General features: G+C 36.8%; 1 protein-coding gene across 1 annotated transcript; it reads right to left on the bottom strand.

Annotated features, from left to right (window-relative positions):
• Window positions 1–627: 627 nt before the first annotated feature.
• Window positions 628–11,672, bottom strand: LOC105433613 (uncharacterized). Its single transcript, XM_011649002.3, has 4 exons — window positions 11,474–11,672; window positions 10,481–10,852; window positions 2,699–2,932; window positions 628–2,370 (listed from the first exon to the last, which is right to left on the bottom strand). The coding sequence occupies exons 1-4, from the start codon at window positions 11,643–11,645 to the stop codon at window positions 2,003–2,005; spliced, it is 1,146 nt and encodes a 381-aa protein (XP_011647304.2). The 5' UTR covers window positions 11,646–11,672; the 3' UTR covers window positions 628–2,002.
• Between the last annotated feature and the right edge of the window lie 10,733 nt (window positions 11,673–22,405).

The raw sequence follows: 22,405 nt of genomic DNA, 5'->3' as shown, positions 1-22,405 counted from the left end.
AAAGAAAGAAGAAGAAGAAAAAAAATAATCCCTTACAAAAATCCAATTTAACATTGGTCAATATAATATTGGAAGTTACTTATTTTAGACACTGTTGGTCAGTGCCTAAAATAAATAATTAATCATTATCTTCCAGTAAATCTAAATTTCAATAAGGGATGAATAGGACTCGCGTTTCATGATTTGCGCGAAACAAATCGCGAGGATGAATTATTAAACGCGAGGAACTTGCGTTGTGACTTTCGTGTGCACCTCGTCCTCGTCTCTGAGGGCAAGGGGTTCCAGAACAATAACGGCGCCCCGGGGACGACCGGGGTAACGCGATTACGCGGCGCGGCACTGGCGCGGCCGCCGTTCGAGCGGTCCGCCCGGCTTGATTTATCCGCGTAGCCGCGCGTTATTGCATTAGCGCCCCGACGGCGATGCCGTTCGTGCTCGCCCGTGCGACGAACGCGAGAAATCGTCCGGCGTCCGTCCACCCGCCCGTGAATCATCTACGAGAGTTATGTCTTGCAAGTCGCTGCCAGGACGCGGCGATCTATAATTCCCGCCCGCGGTTGGTCAGCGATCCTGGCGCGTCCTGGAATTTCCCCTCCCCCTATCCCCCTGATATTCCCCCGTCTGCTAATAGCGCTGGCAAAAACCGTTGCGACCAAGATCTGTGCTCTCTTGGAAAACGATGAACGATCCCTTTTATGGGTGGTCAGCGATCATGGTGGTCACCTTCTGAATTCCCCCGTGGCCCTGAATACCCTGCGGAAGTATTCTTGCCCTTTGATCTATTCTCAGAGACGATTTGTATCCATTTCTACCAATATTTATTAATTTTAATTTTGATTTAATTTATACTCCTTATCTTTCTCTAATTCTTAAGATTAAAAAAAAGTAAATTAAATTGAGAGTTAAAATCTATATTGATAGAAATGGACATTAAGATTCTTTTTACACAGCTGATTGGAGATCTCGATGCGTTTTGTTATTTTTAGCAAAATAGTAAATATTTTACGATTTTTTTTTAATATGACTGATCAAGAATTGAACGCATCTCGATTAATTTTTTACAAAATTTAAATAATAATTATTTAAAAAAATGTAGTAATTATTTAAATACGAGTATACATAAGAGCCACTTTGATTTCCGCTCCGAACGCGTGCCCGCTGCAAGGGGTGAAGACTGGTTCAAGAATTGTTGATAAATTTTACATTAATGTGTCGTCTGCCCAGTCGTCGGCGCTGATTAAACTTCGCAGTTTTGCATCACAGTTCTTCGACACGGAGTACGCTAATCGAGATACAAGCGAGATTCTGTATACATTATGTATGTTACACATTTCCCGTCGCACTTCCTCTACTTTATACACATTGAGTGTCCTTTGTACTTCTCAGACTCTTCGGCACTCGTCACGGATGAAGGGATGCATCACGTGTCGTTCTTAATTCTATACGCGAGCGGGTTGCTGCAAAAAACGCGTGTAATTCCTTTACAGAAATCCAATATTAGAAATTATTTTACGTATTAAAAGAGTACTAAATAATAATACTTTCAATAAAATTTAAAAAAATGAAAAACGATACTTTTAATAAAATTCTCTAAATAGAGAATTAAGCACTACCTTGTGATATTAAATTTTTATAAGGGTTATAGCCGCATATAATTAATGTTTCCAGTATCAAAATGATATAAACGAGAAAAGCGAATTAAAATCTCCTGAATTTAAATCAAAGTTTTACTAGCCCGCTAATAGATTTAACGAACGACGACAGTGAGTATCTTGGTGAATTCATACACTGTCCTGGCGTAAGGTATGTACCTTCCCTACGAGAATTGAACTCACCGCGATCACAATGTCGGTCCACTTACAATCCTTTCTTCGCGTCGCTCCAACTCACATTTCGAGAGAGTACGAATCCTCCCCAACGTATACTCACCATCACGATAACTCGCACCCTCTTCACCCTTGTCGAGTCTCCCTCTTGTCCAAGACGTATCACGGCGCGGACCTTACGCGGGTCGGTCGAGTCCTAAGGCCTCCTGGTGCCGTCTTGCTTTTAGCCTCAGGTCTGCGATGCTGCTGTTCTTCGAGCGAGCCGCAGCAGCGGCCAGCGACGCCGCCAGGCTCAGCGGATGAGGGGGATGACCGGCCGACGGCGCCGGGGGTGGCGGTGGCGGTGGTGGCAGACAGAAGAGGCCGCCGGCGGCCGCGTAGTGCAGCACCGCCGGGTCGAAGGCCGATCCAACCGTGACGCTTGCGGCGCCCGTTCCTTGCATCGGCGGGTGCAACCTGAGGGCTGGCAGGTAAGGCGCAACTCGACACGGTTCCAACGTTGTTGGCGGACTGCGCGGTGCCAGCACCATGCTTCCAGCGACGCCTGCGGGAAAATTTAATTTTTTTTTTTTTAATTAATTAAGCATATTAATCATAACAAGAAAAAGAGGAAGAAAAAGGGAACATATCGCTTCTTTGCGCGGAATGGTTCAATTGTTTGATATTTCTCAGCACCGTCTAATTCGATAACTATTAGAATAACTATAACCATAGAAGGCATGTCTGTTTTCTCAGCGTCACGCGTTACTTGATAAAGTGAAAAGTGGATTGATTTAAGTAAAAAAAAAAAATAATAATAAAAATGCACTATTTTCAATGTCCTATCTTCATTGTACTATCTCAAATTTTAATCGTGACAGTCTGTTACTTACCTTTGTGCAATTGGCTCTCGTGCTTGCGACATTTGGCGCGTCGATTCTGGAACCAAACCTGTACCCGCGCCTCGCTGAGACCGAGCCGCTGGCTCAGTTCTTCCCTCATAAATGCATCGGGGTAATGCGTTTCGTCAAAAAGCCTTTCGAGTTCAGCCAGCTGCTCGATAGTGAAGTTCGTTCGCGATCTCCTCTGTTTGCCATTACCACTTCCGTTGCTTCGGCAATTGGATCCTACGAATTAATTATTGCCTAAGTGAACGTGGTAAAGCGTTATATTAATTAAATATCTTTTTAATTATAACGCAAAACGATATAACAAGACAGAAAAAACAATTTTGTTGAAGCATTTAGAAGTGTGGGCTATCAGAACGATTATATTAGATATCCAAATTAATTGCTACATAGAAAACAAGATTTTTTTCATTTTGTATTCTTATTTGTTTAACTTATACTTATTTAATTCAAATAAATATAATTTTATATGAAACATTTATATTTTTGAATAAAGATATTGCATTAAGTCATGTTATTTGTTAAAAAAAAATTACCATTGTTTGAAACAATTTTTTCTCACTGAAATAATATTCTTTGATTACACTAAATGTAATTTAATGAAATAAAACATTAACTCGCGAGCAGTATGTAATATTGCCGCCAAATGGACGCGGAAGAGTTCTATTTCTCGTAAATAAATATCATGCAAGATAGAATAAAAAAACATAGTATTGAGATCATTTCAATTATTTCTAATAAAATAGTTTTTTAAAGGCGAATTCTCAAAATAAGAACTAAATGGAATCCCTCCAAATAGGAAGCTCCAAGACCAAAATAAATTAAATATTATTTTGACAATATAATTATTAATTAAAATAAAAAAATGTTTTATAGAAATTTCAACATTTTTATTGAAATAATGAAATTGTTTGAATAATATAAGATTATTTAAATTAAAAACGAAAGTAATTTTTTTCAAAAAAGCGTTTTCTTTTTCATGTAAAAATACTTATTATTTGAAAAATTAAATAATTATATTTTTTAGCTCAAATAAGTGAATCGGTTGAACTGTTAAATAAATAGAATTTTTTAGATTTATTTTTTTAATATGAGCAAATTTATTAGAAAAATATTTTAAATAAATTATAAATTATATATATACTGATGCGTCATTCAGACAATGGGAAGATTCACTATATAGTCAGAAAAAAATTTTTATTAAACAAATTCTAGAAATCATTTTCTAAAACCTTCGATTCTTAATTATGTGTCGTTTTTTTTACTGTCTGAAACGTAGCAGTTGAAAGTTATATTTAACCTCTTAATGATAATGAATTAAATATCTGTAAGAAATTTTTATTGCGAAAAATATTACTTCAGTCAGGAATCGAAGATCTGGATCTTCCTCTAAAAAGATATTTCTTTCTGTGCAGAATATTCAAATTTTGTAATCATAAATCATTAAATAATTTCATAATTGATGGTCCAAAATTATTTTCAGATCTAATCAAATTTTTAAGTACTTCAGCTAAATCTTTTTTTGAACATATAAATGGTTCTTTTTCGCGTTCTCTTCATTTCTCGCTATCAAGTTATAATTTCGACGAAACAGAAATCCAAGTATCGTGAGTCATCCCCGGAGATGAACCACGAGTAACAGGGAGATTTTCGTCGCGCGATGATTAATTCACAGGGACAAATGCGCGCCGCGAGCCAAAACGACCGGGTCGGAGCGACCCGGTGCCGTAGAATTGATCTTCGCGAATCGTTTACGGGCCATTTCTTCCAGTCTGGGCGCCATCAACATATATCTCGCCACCTTATGAGAATCTTATTCAAATCAAGATGTCGGCCGGCATCTCTAATTGGATGACATTAGACAAACGTGGGAGGAAGATGCGATGGCAAAACCGTTTCTTTCTTTCGATACATGGAGAAATCATAAAAGTGAACAAACCTCAATTCGTTTGACATGTAGCGAACTGTACATTAACGTGTTAATCGCGCGTTAAAATCTACGCACAAATTGCGAAATTGCATCAGGAATGCAGCCTCACACGGAAGATTCTATCGGACAGATGCAGAAAGGCGGAGAAGGTGGGTGATTAAGGTGAGATGGTACGAGCTCGCCCACCCCCCTCCCTGTCTAGCCGAGAGGGTAGGGATGACTAACGACCCGGTATAAGACTGCGTAGCTCACCACTTTGCTAAATTATATAAATCACATCCCCTTCGTCAAGGGCTCTTACGCGAGACACTTAATCCACCTCTGTCCCCCTCCCCCTTCTCGTCACGCGCCCCTTCCGAGTTTCCTCGCCTCCTTCTCGTCGGCAACACTTCGAAGAGCCGTAGTTACTTTACATTAAGCGACCATTAATTAAATCGTATGGCCGTTAATTATCCAAGCGTCTCTCTAACTCGCGGCGATGCTTGCGGCCGCTTTATACGACGTGCCAAGAAAGTTTTTCACCTCAGAGCATCTTTTCGTCCGTTTTTCAGGATAATTATCCTTTCGCTGAGATACTTATGCATGCTCTTATAATATTAAAGATTTTCACAAAATTGCGAATTATAAGCTAAGAGTCGAGTCATTTAGATTTTATTTATTAAGAATCGGTTTTCTTGCAACGCGACATAAGTTATGTGACGTTAGAGGTGAGAAATGATATTCAAAAAATTTCTTGCACCGTATAATTTTATTTTATTTTTTCCTTAAAAACATGATATTTTTATATTCTTAAAATTTGTAAAAAATACCAGAAAATAAGATAAGATCTGTCCAATAGATCACGTAAAAGTATAAAATAATTCTTGAAATAACTGGTCACTGCTCACCTATCAGAAACAACTAGATCTAGTAATTTCTAATGATTTCATCATTTCAAGAATTATTTTACACTTTTACATGACTTGTTGGACAGATATCTTACTCTCTGATATTTTTTACAAATTTTAAGAATATGAAAATATGAAAATTATATTTTTCAGAAAAACGTAGAAAATAAAACAATAGAGCGCAAGAAATTTTCTGTAATTTCTCGCTTCTAACGTCATAATTCAATATGGCTATGAGAAAGCCAAACCTTACGAACGACAGAAAATTAATGAAACAAATGGGAAAAAAATAAAAAGCAATCTACATCCTTTTCAAAATCTTCAAAATTCTATTTTTTTTTTATTAGTTTTTGCAATAATAATCGCTCCCTGCAGAATTATGAGTTACCTCAAAAATCAGATTGTTACGTTGGAATTTTATTCTAATGAGGGACGATTTATTAAGCGCAAATGAGGATCGAGGAGTGGCCGGCAAATTGCGCTTTTATCGCGGAATATTCTGCGGTGTCGCTTTCCACGGGTGACAGAACGGCCGTGCGATTTATCCGGAAAACGGAGGCAAAAAACGAGACGGACGATCCGCAGTCTACGTGCGTTTGCACGCCGGCGCGATCGCCCATGCGGCATTGCGTACGGCGTACGGCGCTTTAATCAATTAGCGCATATCCGCGTAATCCAATCTGAGCCCTAGGCAGGGTGCGCGCCCCCCCCGCATCCATATGTACAGCGGCGGTTTAAAACCACCTCCCTCTCCGCACGCCAAAATAACTCGCGCGGTTTCCGACGCCCCTCGCCGGCACATTGTTAGCATAACCCAACACATATACGCGCGTTGTCGCAGTCATTAACTCGAACGTACCAGTTTATTTCCGTATGTAGGAAGTGGGGGGGGGGGGGTGAAAATCGGCATCGTTTGAATTATTCTTTTCATTTTTCATAAGGCTCTGAAAGGAGAACAATGAGTCACAGCACGATTGTGCATTACAATACCGAGAGAGCAATTTTTAAAAATCTAAAAATTTGGTCAGACAAATCTGAAAATAATTTTGTTGGATCATCAAAATTATTATCTAGGACGTTTAAATGTGATAATAATATTGCAAAAATTTTTTAATTATCCAAAAAAATTATTTTCAGATTTATATCTGGCTAAATTTTTAGATTTGCCAGCAAAATTATTCCTTTCATGCATCCTTGTATTTTATTTGTGTTATTTGTGTTTTATGCGTAATAATTCGAATAAATTTTTCTGCATTTATTATTGAATTTTATATATACGAATGAAATAAAATGATTAAAATATTTTAAGACTTTGCTTCTAATAAAAACGAATGAAGAAAAAACGACGACCATTGCAATGTTAAAATGTGTTGATCGTTGATGTACACTTGGGTGAATCGAAATTTTGGAATTCTGAAGGTATTTTCCAAGTTCAATAACACGTTTTCTCAAATCCTCTCGGCCAAATTACCTGAGCATATACCGATCTGAGGTGCAAAATCGTAGTTGCTGAACGTTATCCAATATCTCGTGGAGATCGAGACGGCGTGAGGGATTCTGCGGGATGAAGAGAGGGAACAGATAACCGAACCCTGCTACTGGAAAACCCAAAGCAATCACACTCGGACGCGAGGGGTCACTAATTCAATTACTAAGAGCGCTGCCCTCTTGGCCTGATCCAGTTAAGCCACCCCCGAAGAGCAACCCCCGTATTCCGCCACCTTGGCTATACTATTTTTCTCCCTCCAAAACGAGCCGAGATATCACGGCCATTAGACGTATAAAAGCGTCGTCGTATCCCACTACATATGGCACATGGTGCCATGAATACGTAAGAAGCTAGGGAAGGGGGGGGTTTAAGGCAATGCAATCACTTATTGCTTAATGAAGCAAAGTGGCCCGGTCGTACCCTCTGAGAAGTTTAACTCCTTGTCGCATAATTCTTTCCGAATCTCAGGAATCGCGAACATCGTTCGAAAGGATACTTAATTATTTACTCTTCCTTTCCTCTTAACGTTCTTAGATTTAAACTCGATCGTCAAACGTAAATATTTAGTCGTTACTGAATGTTACATAATTTATCGTTTTCTCAAATTTATTCTCCTGCTTACTTTACTCGCGTAAATATTTTTTTAGAACTACAATTTATCATTTTTACTATATCGCGAGAACGTTTTGTGAGTAGCTCGAACGTAAATGGGAAGAAAACTCTCTCTCTCTCTCTCTCTCTCTCTCTCTCTCTCTCTCTCTCTCTCTCATTTTTCTAAAGTAGCGGCCGCGCACCCTCCACTATCATACTTCAGGAAAGTCGTGCCCCAAGTGCCATAAATATACGTACGAGCAGGCCTTTGACCAGCGGTCAAGCACCAACACTTACGGCAATCGCGGAAAAACACGCGCGACTGAAGACCGATGGGCGCGAGAGCCGCGCTAAATCGTTGGGGGGAGGCAAAATGTGTTTCGTAGTATCGCATCGCGGGAAGTGCTCGTTTCGAGAAAGCTGCAAGGCTCGTGGTAGGGTGACGTATATATGACTTGAGAAAGTATCCACGAAGCCTCCACGCGCTTCGCATTAGTGCAACCCCTGTCGAAATATTTAATCGGTTTTTAGAGAGAAGCGTAATATTTCTTATTTATGTCAACCAATGTATTTTTGAATATTATTTTGCCGTTATTAAAATAAAATTGTTGTGATTTTGTGATACCAAGTGTTTCTGATTTACTTGATTAGTGAAATATCAGTGAAGATAAGTGGTTTAATTAAATGCGATTAGTCAATTTTATTCATATTAAAACTTGTGTTTTTTTTTTTTCATTTTTATTATCAATTTTCCAAAATTTTCCAAATTTTTTACTAAAAAACGATTGTTTTTAGCGAGAAATATTGTGAGAAATATCGATTGTGATCAGAATTTCATTTTCACGCATTAAAAGATCGCTACACGACGTACATTACGATGTAATTAATATAACGTAAGAGGATCGTATGGAGGCGATCAGCGCCTGCAAGATGCATTAATATTTATCGCTTCACGCCCTTTTCGGTACGCCGAATGTCCCCCCCCCCCGGCCGGGGGCTCCTGGGCGAATATTTACGGTTTTACTTTCGCGGCTGCGATGGCTGCCGGCCGGGTAGATTGCTTTTTGATTTGCGTTTAATCGGAAAAAGTTATGGGCCCTCGAGAGATAGGCGAGCTGCCGGTGCTTGCAGCCTCCTCGCCGCTACCCCCGTTTAGGGGGCGTACACACAACTAACGCGGCGGGCCGCATATTAAACCATAAATTCATGGCGCCGTGCTCTGCCCGCTCGGCTCGCCGAGTTATCGCGCGGGGAAACGTGCGTGGCGTTACTTCAACGCCGCACGCGCTTTTTATAAAACGCAATCCCCGCCGATTTGATTCTCTCTCATCCTCTGTCTCTTTCACCCGCTTTCACCACCACGATAGTCTCATATCGCGCACCGTGCACCGTGCAGTGTGGACCAGTGTTCCGGAAACGTTTAGAATAAAAGCGATGTTAGAGTAAGTGATTGCTAACTAATAATTCGTCATCGGACGAATGTTTCCTTATTCGAGATAGAAGAATGATTTTGTTGGAGTATTTAAACATTTGTCGGTCGGATCAAAATAATTTTGTTGGACCAGCAAAATAATTATATAGAACATTTAAGCATAATGATAATACTATAAAAATTTTTAATATTCTGGCAACTATTTTGAACGACCTACATAATTATTTTAATGGCCCGATAAAGTTATTTTTAGACCTGAATCTGTTTAAATTTTTTTACGTATTATACAACAAAATTTCTTTCCGTCGTATAAACAACTAATCCAGAAATAATCCTCGCGAATCCCGTTTCTTGCGAGAGTGGCTCACTTTTGTTACAGGTGCTTTCCGTTCCACAGGAGAATGAAAGGAATCGACGTAATTTCATCTTTCAGTGCCCGGCGGAGCGAGCGTTTTATCGAAGATGACTTGGCTCGTGAGCGAAATCGCCGATCGGGTCGCCGATCGTTAGATTGCGAACGGTCAGCTATTCCCAATCACTTGTGAGCTTTATTGGACGACGGCCTGAATTATAAACGAAGATCGAATCCCTCCGGTGCTGGGACTTCGGAGCCGCCACCAGGAGGTTCCTGACCTTCCTGCACTCGTTCGCACGGCAATCGCAAACGGGCTAGTAATAAAGAACATCGGTCCATCCGTCGAAATCAAAGTCGACACCATCGCACGTTGGGTCAGGGCAGGCATAAAACGGGACGTAACTTTAGAATTCTGGGGTTTAAATTTGATTAAAAACAATTCTGAATGCGATCTAGATAATAACTGTATTCCTCATATCTCTCTTGTGATAAAATGTTATGCGAATGTAAACTTGCATTCATAATAAATTGTATCATGGGTTGAGTAATCTGAATTTTTATTTAGCAATTTGAAATATTTTCCTTATGCATTGTCTTAATTTTGTTAATTGTAAAGCAATGAAATTCAAATAAGAGTAAAATCTTTCAAATAAGTGTAAAAAAAGTGGAAATTGCAAAACATTGTAACTTAAAACAAACCTCCCTTTTAATCTGCGAAGGAATAAAATTTTGAAAAACTTAGGATTTTGAATAATTTGCTTTATCGAAACATCATTTTTTAAAATTCAGCTTTTAATTTAATTTTTTATCTTACTTAACTTGAATTGTGCAAGATGAGTCATTTTTTGCAATTTATTTAACAATTTTAATTCCTATTTTTGTAGCTTAATGAAGTAACCAGTGAACAATCATGATTTTCAGTAAATGACTTTAAGTCATTTTTTTAAGTCACTTTAAGTCAAGATTATTAAAACAACAGCAGCAAGAACTCTATCTTTGAAAAAAAATGCAATTATTGCAATTATTTATTTTATAATATAACGCACACAATTATAGAGTTATTATTCTTTCTGTTGTACTCACCCTTGGCGGAGTCCTCTTGATTCAGTCCACTCGACCTTGTAACCTGCGAGGACACTTTGGCCTGATCATTGGAGGACACAATCGCCTTGTCATTCGAGCTTTGACTTTTTAGTTCAACGCAGTTTTCCGGACTGGGTGATCGATCCCTCGATATGGGCGGCGGCGAGGGGGTGCATCCGAGCAGTTTGCGGACCGACAGCTTCAGCTCGGGCGTCTTCAGGGGTGGCAGACTCTCCGCGGTGTCTCGGATGTCCTTGATCTTGGCCGTGACGGAGAGATCCTCCGGTTGCAGCCGACCTTCCGGCGACGGCGGCTCCTCGACGCTTCCGCTCGTCTCGACGATGCCGGCCGTGGTCTCTTGTGCCGCTTCATCTAAACAAGGTTTCTCTTGTATTTACTTGTCGCATGGAACCATCCTATTCACGAAGTATTAAGACCGCAACGAAGATTAGGTCCGACGATTAGGTCGATTCGTAAGTGAATTGCATGATTCTAACAAAGATCCACAAATCTTGAAACGTAATCTCCATTACAACAATGCGCTAACATAAAAAGTGAAATTAATTAAAAAAAGAAAAAAATATCGACATCTCAAGCGTTCACGATTAATTCTCCTTTATTCCACATATCAAGCACAAATTATGTAAGTTCAAGTAACCATGCCGCAATCTGCGAAAGTTACTCATGAAACGCACATGAAATATAATTACAACGTCCACTATGAATTTCTTCTCAATGAATCGGAGATCGATATACTCCATCGGGTGATATATCAATCACTAACAAACTCAGGCACAGACACATACGAATCGACCTGACTCGCACAGCAAATCTCCTTTCGATCCAGCACGCTTCTACGCCCAGCATCATGATCTACATGATCTCGTACGCACTGCATCAATCGATCTAATCCCGGATAATCGATTCCAGATCGATTAAATCGGCACTCAAAGCGGCGTTATCGCGGTGAAAGATGGGGATTAATACACGTACGCCGATCGCCATCGTCCGCGACGTGATCACCGATGAGATGCGCGACACTGAGCGTGATCCTGCCGCCGGCGGCCGCCCTGCAGCCGGTGGCAACCTCGACGCTCGTCGCGGCCGCCACCGCCGCCGCCGCGTTGTCGAAGCTCTTGGAGACGAACTGGGCGAGCTGCTCCATCCTCACGGTTATCTCTCGGGGCGACTCTCGCGCGCGACGTCGCGCCTCGGCACCGACGGCACTCGCCGCCGCCGTCGCGAGAGAGAGCGGTCGCCGGGGAGACACGTCGCCGGGGAGGCACATCCCGACGTCGGCGTCCCGACGCCACGCGTCCTCCAGGACGCCATTCGGTCGCCGGCCAATCCGCGCGCGAATAGGCGTGACGGGAACGCCCCCTCCCGAGGTGCTTCTCCCCTCTCTTTTTCACGGCCGAGACGCGGTCCGGGACTGGCAACCCTCCCTCGCGCCCTTCCGGGAGGCAGACACGATCTAACCCCCCAAACCGACGCTCATTAGCATTTGCGCCCGCTTTTCCGCCCGCCGCGGAAACGCTCGTGGGGAAACTACCCCCTCGCCGCGCCGAGCCGGGGGGGGGGGGGTAGGACGCCGCTCGACGACCATCCTACCGATCCTCGTGCCCTCCTCCCGCGCCCTATACGATCGCCAGGGCCGCCGTATTTACCTGGAGGCAGAAACAGGCCGCCGTCGCCGCCGCTGCCGCGGGCACGCGGTAATTAATCCCATGCTTTCCGCGGTCAAAGCTCTTCCTTTTTGTCTGGCCTCGTTATCGGTCGTCGGATCGTCGACTTTCCGCGCCGGGGCTAAAAAGAGAGTTATTTTACGAACTCAGGAATTTTAAACACGTTATCTCTTCTTCGATAAATGACGAATAAGGTAAACACGAATTTACGTCTCTGTCTATGTCAATTGTAATCCGATTATAAAATTCTATAACCAGGAAATTTCTTATTCCTGAGAAAGGGCAACACAATTACAAATAAAGATACATTGGAATATAAAAGATTATCCTCCGATTACAATGCTAAGAAACTTTAAAAGGAATTCAAGAAGAATTGTAAAACACACAGATCTAACATGATTTATGTATTTCTTTGTTTTTTATATTTTAATTTTAATCTTTTTGAGTTTTTGCATCATTTATTATTAAATTTTTTGTACTTATTTTATTTTTCAAGATTGTTTTTTTTCTTCTCGTTATATATTTATATTAGATATAAAGAACTTGCAAAAATATTTTTATATGTAAAATATAAGCTGTGTTTCTAAGATTATAATATGCAATTATTTTTCAATATTTTAGTAAAATTATTATCCCTCAATCTAAAATTACCTCCATCATGAAATGAATAGAAATAAGAAAATAAATGTATGGAGGATTCATTCAAATAAATTTGGACTTATTCAAATAAATCCGAAAGGAATCGCGATGCAGACAAAGCGGCCCTGCATGTTACTCGTGACAAGTGCATTTCTTCTGTCACATGCTGCCTCACTCTCTGAGTTCCTATATATTTCTTCGTTTCAATGTCCATTTTTCTTCTCAGCAGAGACACTCCTTCTCTCTCTTTCTCCCTCCGGCTCCTCTTTGTCTTCCTCCTCGACGATGCGTAAGTGAACTCTCAGGGCCGTCGGAATGATGTACGTCGACTCGATGTAAACTCGATTTCGTTCTTGCCAATCTCGATTTCTCAGGCGGGATTTATCGTCCTCGATAAGGTACGCGTTTGTTGCGCGAGTCTCGCCGGGGGCGAGACGTCGGTTTTCCGTATTCGCTGCCAACGGTACCGCTAAATCTGCATCGTTCAGAGCAACATTAAATCTACGGAAGTTTTCCTCTTCCTCGCGCGAGCAACGTCGGTACACCGCAAATCTCTCTGCGCGTACCAGGTAAATGCGACCCTGTCGCACATGTGCCCCTCCACCCTCCGTGTTTGTCACCGCCAAACTCGGCAATATTTAAATGGGATTGCGTTCGGGAGAATGTAATTGCTCGGACTACTAGCAGACTCCGCGTTGTCGGTCCATTTTACGGGATACGGACGGACGAGAATGGGTAAAGTCCTCTCGAGAAGTGCACGAACGCTTTCGAACGAAAATTTGCAACTTGAAGTCTTGTCGGTTCAACTCTCAATTTTCTTCACGAAAACATTCACGATCTTAAATTTGTTTTTCTTCAAAAGAAAAGGAGAAGATGAAAGGGAAGAGGAGTCTTTAATTAACAATATATTATAATTAAAGAAAAGCCGAATAAGATAAAAATAAAAAATTAATAAAACTAGAAAAATGCCCTTCAATAAAAAACGCTATGAAATTTGTTGAAGAATGCGTTTTTAAATTACCAAGTTTTTAACGCGTCTATGATACGAGGTCGATTGTACTAATTAAATGACCGTAATTGATAGTTTGCGCGTTAAACAACGAGATAACGGAGAGAATGTAAGCGGAAAAGTCAGCATCCATGCATATTGCCAACAGTAGCGCTTCTCAATTTCTAGAAGATGAGACGGCGACAATGGGAACGCGCGAGGACACCCTCGTGCAAACGATGAGAGGACACCCTCTCCTCGCTTACAGCAGACAGAGAGAGAGAGAGAGAGAGAGAGAGAGAGAGAGAGAGGAAGAGGGAGAGAGCGAACGGTACATCGACGTTGACGAGGATGGCCCGGACGAAGAGAGGGGCAAAATGCCGGGAGTGCGGCCTATAACGCAGGCAGACGGAGCCAATCAGGGCGCAATGCGATTACCTTAACGAGAAATCCGATTACTTATTCATTCGCCTAACTCGAAATCAGTTTAACTAATCGTTTAATTCGGTCGCTCGCTACCAGCCCCTCCGGTCGGTCCCAGCCTTCCGGATCTCCCCGGTCTCGGAGAAGAGCAGCGTAGACGCCGCGCGATACCGACGACGAACGGGGTGCGCGCAGCAGGATTACGGCAGGGACGTAGCGAAACTCTGGCGCGATATGACCCGGGACCGAAATCTTTTTCAATAAATTTTTATGCAATATGTTAAACTACCTACAACAATTTTTACTTTTATCTCAAGATCGGACGGATTGCAATTTGCCTGTTATTCGTGAGGTCAGACAGCTCTTACCTTGAACATGTAAAGGCTAAAATGCTCAAGATTTGAATTCAGATCTGATTTCCGTTTAATTATTTATTTCTCGTTGGCTTTGTATCCATTGCTAGACGATTAGACTTAAAAATGAATTACGCATAAATTTTAAAAGTTTCTTCGTGTCTATATTCATGCAATGCAAATTGAAAAAAAAAACATTTTTAAGTAATTATGCAGATACAAGGAAGCTGTGTTCTCTGAGCATCCTTCCGAAAGACTTCCGGGGCCCCTTCCGGCCCTTAATCCACTTCTGAATTCCAGTCCACCCTTCGGCTCGCGTAGACCACGCACACGCGTGCCTGAGCATTCGCACGCGTACACATTCAAGCCGAACGCTCCAGAAGGGGGTGGACGACGCGGAGCGAAGGAGAGGGCTCATTCAATTCAATTACGTAATGAATTGTCGTGTCTTGAGTAAACACCCTTCCTCGCCGCGACTTGCCGGCGGAAAATCCAGGGCGGTATCCACCGACACCCTCCTCTCTATCTCTGTCCCGCTTTCTCTTTATCTGATTTCCAACCCAGGAGGGGAACAGGATAGCGGTTTAGGTAAACCAAATCAATCTGGCACCGGCTGTACGAAATCTCTCCCGATGCACCTTCCGTGCGCGTGTGCGTGCGTGTCTATACGCACGCAAGTCCGGATTTCCGTGTGCCTTTACGTACGCGTAAATGTGCACGCGCCCGTAAATGTAAACACGCGTGCGATAATGCGTGATTACGCGTGAAAACTCGATCTCGGTTCGGTTGCGCGTGAATCAACTACTCTTGAAACACGGATCCCAGTTTTAACGAAAGTCCATTCGATTTCGACTTACGAGGGACTTGTTATAATTGTTCGAAACTAATTTGATTCTCCTTGAAATATATTGTTACAAAACAATTGTTACAAACAAAAATCTAAAAGATTTAGACGTATTTTTTTATATTAATTTGAAATATAAAGGGTAAAACAATTTTTATTAAATTTTATTAAAGCTAATTATTTGACCCCAATCAATTATCTAAGAAACGATGAGAAATATATAGAAAAATGTTTTAGACAAAATTTTTCTAGCTTTTTATATAACTGTATATCTAGATTTTTCAAAAATTTAGCATTTGTCAAAATACTTCTATCCATCATTATTATTTTTGAAATTTGTTATTTTTCAAAGATGCGATTCTGTAAAATAAATTTGAACTATGATTGAATTTAATATAAAATTTCTTTTAATTTTTATTCTTAGAAAAAATTTAAATTTTACAAAAATAATAGATAAATGGATAAAAGTATTTTGAAAAATATTAGATTTAAAAAAAAATCTAAGTATACAATTCTAAAATACATAAAAAACTATATAAAAGTTTTATCTTTCTATATATCTTACCATTTTGCTGATAATAGAATTTGTGACTAATACATATAAGTGTCAGCTTTGAAGGATTATTTCATCTCAAATTGGGTCATATAAAAAAATATATGTCTCTTAGATTTTATGTTTAATAATATATTTCAAAAAGAATCAAATCTGGACAGTTGTGACAAATCTCTTGTTAAAATCGATCTTCTTCCCTCCAAGTAAATTATCGTCAGATGACATCTTTTCAATTGCGGAGCACTGTACAATAGACGAAACAAATTTTTTAAATTACAATTACAATTATTTAGAATTTTATCAATTACTTAGGCTAAAAATTTTCGGATTCGAAAATAAATTTAAACAGAACTTAAATAATATCGATAGCTTCTAATTTACCGTTCAAATCAAAAACTTTCTTGATCTATGTAACAGCACTAAAGATGTCTTTTCATCTTTCGTTTATGGCAACAGCACTGGTAATTTCAACGTTTCTCCCCGAATTAACCGAAACGGTTCGATGGGGGTTTCGCCGGAGATTTACATCGGGTTACCTCAAAGGAGCTAAATCGGCAGTGATCGAATTAACACCGCGTCGAAACAAACGGCTGTTGGTCGCTCAATATTCTCAAACCTCATCAACTCGATTGCGTGTTATCCTAACTAGAAATTCCAATATCCTAACTAGAAATTTATTATAGTAAAATTATTGTCCTATCACATTCAAATTATCTAGAAATAAATTAATGAAATGAAGAATACAAAGAATATTATTTGATAAATTATTACGTTAATAATTTAATATTTACAAATAAATTTACAAATAAGAAAAATTGATTTTTATTTATTGTGTGTATTGTAATATTTTTATTTATAATATATTATTGTAATATTATCGTAAAACTATTTTTTTCTCATTACAGATTCAACATATTCAAAGAATTTTCCAGATCACTCGTGAATTACTATTGAAGATGCATTTTCTTCAAAGAAGTTTTCGCAAAAAGTCTAATCAATTTAACAGAAAAAGATGCAACTGATAATTGTAAATGACAGAAACAAATATTTTGACAGCATTGGTAAGTATTTAATTCTGACTATTAACTAAGACATTATCGGAGATGACCTAATTATCTTCCATATGTAATCCGCCCCAAATATAATAAAAATCCCCAATAAATGTCTGTAATAGGTTTAAATAACGTTTAAAAAGCGCTGCACGGCAACAATTTCGGATATTGTTAGAGTTGACATTTCTGATATGCACACCTACTACCTGTCAGAGATATTTATGACATTTATTTTTGACATTTATGATGAACAATGGTAAACAACATAATACTGACAAAATAGTGAACAATTTCACATCTCACAATCGATTAAAGTTTATTATTCGAAATTTTAAAAAATATTAAATGCAAAATTGATCATTCTCAGTCTAATTTCTTAAATATTTTAATTAAAATATATAAAATTAATATTAAAAATATATAAAATATATAAATATAATATAAAAATTATTTAATTAATTTAAAAATATATATATATTTAAAAATATTATTATAAAATATATTTATAAAATATATTTATATATATTTATAAAAATATAAAATATATAAAATAAATATAAAAATATAAAATATTATATATAAAATATACTATTTAAATAACTTTGAAATATTAATTAAATAATATTTTAAATTAAAATATTAAGAAATTAGATTAAGAATAATCAATTTTCAAAGTTTTAAATTTTGCATTTTTCAAATTTGATCGATTGATAAACTTTAATTGTGGATTGTGAGATTGTTCGCTATTCTGTCAATATTCTTCCATTCAAAGAGAAGACAGTGAGCAATCTTGTGGCGGGTTAGCCTGCGAATTTGATCACTAGATTAATGATCGGATTTTAAAAAGAATAGGTTGCGGGCAGCATTGGCGGTTATTTGATGTTGAGTGAAATTATGGGCGTCTCCAACTGATGTGAAGAAGCGATGTAGAAGAAGGAAGCTGAGAAGCAGGGCAAGGAAAATCGCCCGATGGAAAACGCAGATCAGACATTATCATGTTCGCCTATAATTATAATTATTAGAGAGTTGTCGCTGCTGCACTTAATTTTACTTAAATGCAGCATACTGGATGCCGATGGCAAATGGAGGAGAGAAGCCGAGCAGAAACGCTTACTCCACGTAAGGTTGCATGGAATCCCGCAAGCTCATGCCAAGAAGCCTTAAGAGTGAATATACAACTGAGCGGGAATGCTGTTCGGTGAGAAAAAGAGCAAGAAAGACCCAGAATGAAGGGATCAAGATTACCATCAGGGAATTACCATCAAAAGCTGTCGAATTACGATTTTAAGAAAAAAACGTAAAACGTAAAACAAAGTAGTTTTTTGCAACTATTCAAAGTAATATAATTTTATAATGGTTGCAATAGAGCGACGAGAGTTACGAGAGGGACAACGATGGCGTATCTCCTGTAGGATTACAATAGCGCACTTATCATGGCGAGTGCAAAGAGTGCAAAGGACGCAAAACCACACAAGATCCTGTTGCAAATCAAGGTTGCATCCGATTGCAGAGATTCTGCGTCGAGTTGAGACGAACGATCTCGTCGCGGAGATCCTGGTATCGTGTGAAAGCGTTGACGCAAATTCTTATATTAATCATGTACCTTTATTAATGTAATATTATTGTTAATTTTGTAGGGTATATCGCTATCGTGTAAGCCTGCCTCTTTCTCTGTCCCGTAAAATCGGTCCCGTAATGCGAAACATTGAGTTACCGCGCTCCGGCTCAAATGTAGACTTTACTTCTTTTCTGTATCGTGGTGCCAGAGAAATTATGAAAATTGATTGTTTGTGATCGAAAATCGTCGACATTACTCAATCGCTTTATTTTAGCGAATCCTGTTGAGGGTTGAGTCTATTGTTGCCAAAATCATGGATCGAAAATCGCGGAGGCGCGGCGTGGCCGTCATTCGACGACAAGGAAATTCACGTAGTCACAATATATATGATTATATATGATTATATACAATTATGGGCAATTTTTTCTCATATTTTTAAACTTAATTTTTTGTAAAAGAAACGATACGAAAATTATGCTTTTAATTATTTTTTATCTTGTCATTATTACAATTATATTTCTTATATCAAGTAGAAATTTTATAAAAGAAAGAAGCTAATAGAATATATATATATATATATATATATATATATATATATATATATATGGATATATTTTGTATATAATTATATATATATATATATATATATATTTATACATGTTCTTATATGATATATAAAATTTTTTTATGGGAATAAATAGAAACATCTTCCTTCAAAAATGATTTATTAACAGCGATTCTTATTTTAATAACTTAAACATGTAAGCAGTTTAAAATTATTTTATAAAGATATGTATAAATTAAAAAATCAGACAAATTTCAAAAAACGAGAAAAATGCATGTATAATTAAATAAATGGAATTTATTTTAAAATATAATTTCTTAACATTTCTTATCACATCTTCTTATTGCAACTATTTATATACATTTAGTATAAAATTATATTATAAAACTTTGCATGTATTATTTTTATTATAGTTTCAAGGCTTAGGTATTTAGATATTGAAACCCATTGAACTCTCAAACATATACTGATTTCCGACAGTGGACAAAACTCGATCAAATAATTAATTTTATACAGTCTCGTGCTCGTAGGAGATTTGATCATTTCCAGTGAACATCTTGAAATGTGTGATAAATTCACAATTTGCATATAATAATAAATTAATTATGTATTATTAATTATATATTGATATTGTTATGCCCACGAGAGATGATGTTCGAACCTTAGGTTCGAACAAAATCGAACTGTTATTTGAAAATAAAAGCGTTCTCTTGAACGTCAGCTGTTTGGTTGTTTTTAACGTCGCCATTGGAATTAACATATGCGTCTTTCTCTGTACTTTTTTCATCTGAATAAAATCTTGGAGTATTTTTTTCTTATGTCTTCTTCATTACACGTATGAATCTCACTGTGAACTCGCGGATGCGTAAGCGGATTGGCGGACATAACATTTTGGGGGCTCGTCCAGGATCACAGAAGAAGAGATGGCTTCAATGGTGACTCTAAAAAAGAAACTTCGAATGGAGACACCGAAGTCTAATAAACAATAGCAGCTCGATTCTGCTAAGGTCGTCTCTCGTCGGCAAAATAATACATTTTATAACAAATTAAATATTTCCTGACAATAAATTTGCAACACGAAGAGTAAAAGTACGTGCAAAATTCTGTATTAAATAAATAGAATATATTCTAAAAAATTATTTCTTAGAAACATGATTTATTTCGATAACTTATTCAATATAAAATTATTTTATAAAACTTTTCACTTATTATTTTTGTTACATTTTCAAGGCCTATTTGTACTTGGACGCCAAGACTATCGAACACTTAGAAGTAGTACTAGTACTTCTAAAGTTGACTTTATGTAGTATTCACTTGAAGTATTGACTTCAAATGTGGATAGAATATAAGTAAGCTGTTGATATTATATACGATGTATCTTCTTGAAAATTTTTTTTCACTTACAATAGATATCTTAGAATGCAGAAAATTGCAATATATATTAATATATAAATTAATCATGTTGTGTATGGAAGTACTTTATAATAAATTAAATATATTGAACAAAATGAAGAACAAAATTCTGATTATTTATGGCTTTTTGTTAGTGATAACTTTTCATGGATACGACTTTAGCGATGGGATAGTTAATATCGTGAAGGTTTCTAAACTTAAGGATGAAATGTAAGGATGAATTGTACACATTGTAGTAGCATTATAACGACGCTATTTTCTTCTTTTTATTTGTTAATGGCAGTTCTTCAGAATCAATATATCTTCAGGCTATAAATCATCATATATAAAGTAGTTTTAGAAATTATCATGAGAAATTATTTCATAGTCTCACCATCTGTTTATTTTCTACAAATTATAATACATAAGAGCCGAACTGATTCCACGCGGTCGAGATATATGTTTTTTGTGACAGACAACCACAAGATTCCATGTCATAATATTTATGATTAAAAAAAATATATATATATAATAATTATATATATATATATATATATATATATATATATATATATATATATGAGTAATTTTTTGTCATTTCTTCCAATTTAACTTTTTGTAAAAAGAAACAATGTGAAAATTATCCTTTTAATTATTTTTTATGTCTTCTCATTATTACTATTATTTTTATTATTATCTTCCTCTATAAACAAAAATTTTAAGAAAGAAAAAAGTAATATGAACATATATATAGACATATTTTGTATATAATTATATATATATATATATATATATGTGTGTGTGTGTGTGTGTGTGTGTGTGTGTGTATTTTTTTGCACAAAAAATTTTTACCGGGCTGGTTAAAATTAATTTGCTTAATTTTATCTTTTTAGTTTCTAGTAAATTAGAGCCAATACGAAGTGCGTGTGTATAAATGTGTATCCAAAATTGAGACAAAAAACATCTTTAAGACGTTTTTGTCTCGATTTTAAACTTCATATCTAAGTAATTATCAGAGATGCTAATCAAGATATTCAAGATATCAAGATAGTTTTTTACTGGTCAGAATTTTGCTAGTTGTAAATTTTTCTTTAAAATTTTCTGGCCAGTTAATGATCTATCTATGTAACTTGATACTGTAATTGATATTCCAATAAATCCAAAATAGTAAGAACTAATTTATAAAAGCCAATTTCTACACATAATAACTTTTCTTAGATGTTTCTTCACTTAAGATGTTCCAATAAAAAATTTTGTATACACATGTAATTAGATATAAGAATTATATATAAAGCTTTACATAAAATGTATTCATATATAAAAACATATGTATATAATTATATATAAATATAAATATATAATCATGTAATTATATTTTTTTATATGTGGACATATTTTATATATAATTATATATACATGAAACAGTTCTTATTTATGGAATGTATTTAATACAAGTCTTTATATGCATTTTACTTTTTATTTTGCAAATTTTCTTTGAAATATTTAATTTATTATATACGAATTGGATTCCTATTCTGATTCGTTTATTAAAGAAAATAATATAAATTTCTTTAAAATTAATAATAATTAATTTCGTTAGAATAAATATTTCTTTAACATTTATTTTATATTAAACTAATTATTTAAATATTTTTTTAATTCATCGTTAATTTTATTTTTGATATTTATATTATTGCAATTAATTGTTTCAAAATTGTTTTAAAATGTCTTTAACATAAATTTTTTCTTTAATAATCTGTATCTTTATCTAAAAGAATAGATTTCTTTATTATCATCTGATGTATTTTTCGTTATCCTCCCATTCTTCTTTAGATAATACATATCATTTTATTATCATATTTTCTAATGTAAA

This window comes from Pogonomyrmex barbatus, unplaced genomic scaffold (assembly GCF_055798465.1).
Source record: "Pogonomyrmex barbatus isolate J1 unplaced genomic scaffold, ASM5579846v1 scaffold9, whole genome shotgun sequence".
NCBI lineage: Eukaryota > Metazoa > Arthropoda > Insecta > Hymenoptera > Formicidae > Pogonomyrmex > Pogonomyrmex barbatus.
Note: the sequence above shows the minus strand (reverse complement) of the source record. Positions and strands in the feature narration are given on the sequence as shown.

Excerpts from the sequence above, each read along its gene's own strand:
- LOC105433613 (XM_011649002.3), bottom strand. The coding sequence starts at position 11,645 with ATGGAGCAGCTCGCCCAGTTCGTCTCCAAGAGCTTCGACAACGCGGCG. Across the intron at positions 10,853-11,473 it reads CGCGGACGATGGCGATCGGC|ATGAAGCGGCACAAGAGACC; the intron begins GTACGTGTATTA and ends AACCTTGTTTAG. Across the intron at positions 2,933-10,480 it reads TCAAGAGGACTCCGCCAAGG|GATCCAATTGCCGAAGCAAC; the intron begins GTGAGTACAACA and ends ATTAATTCGTAG.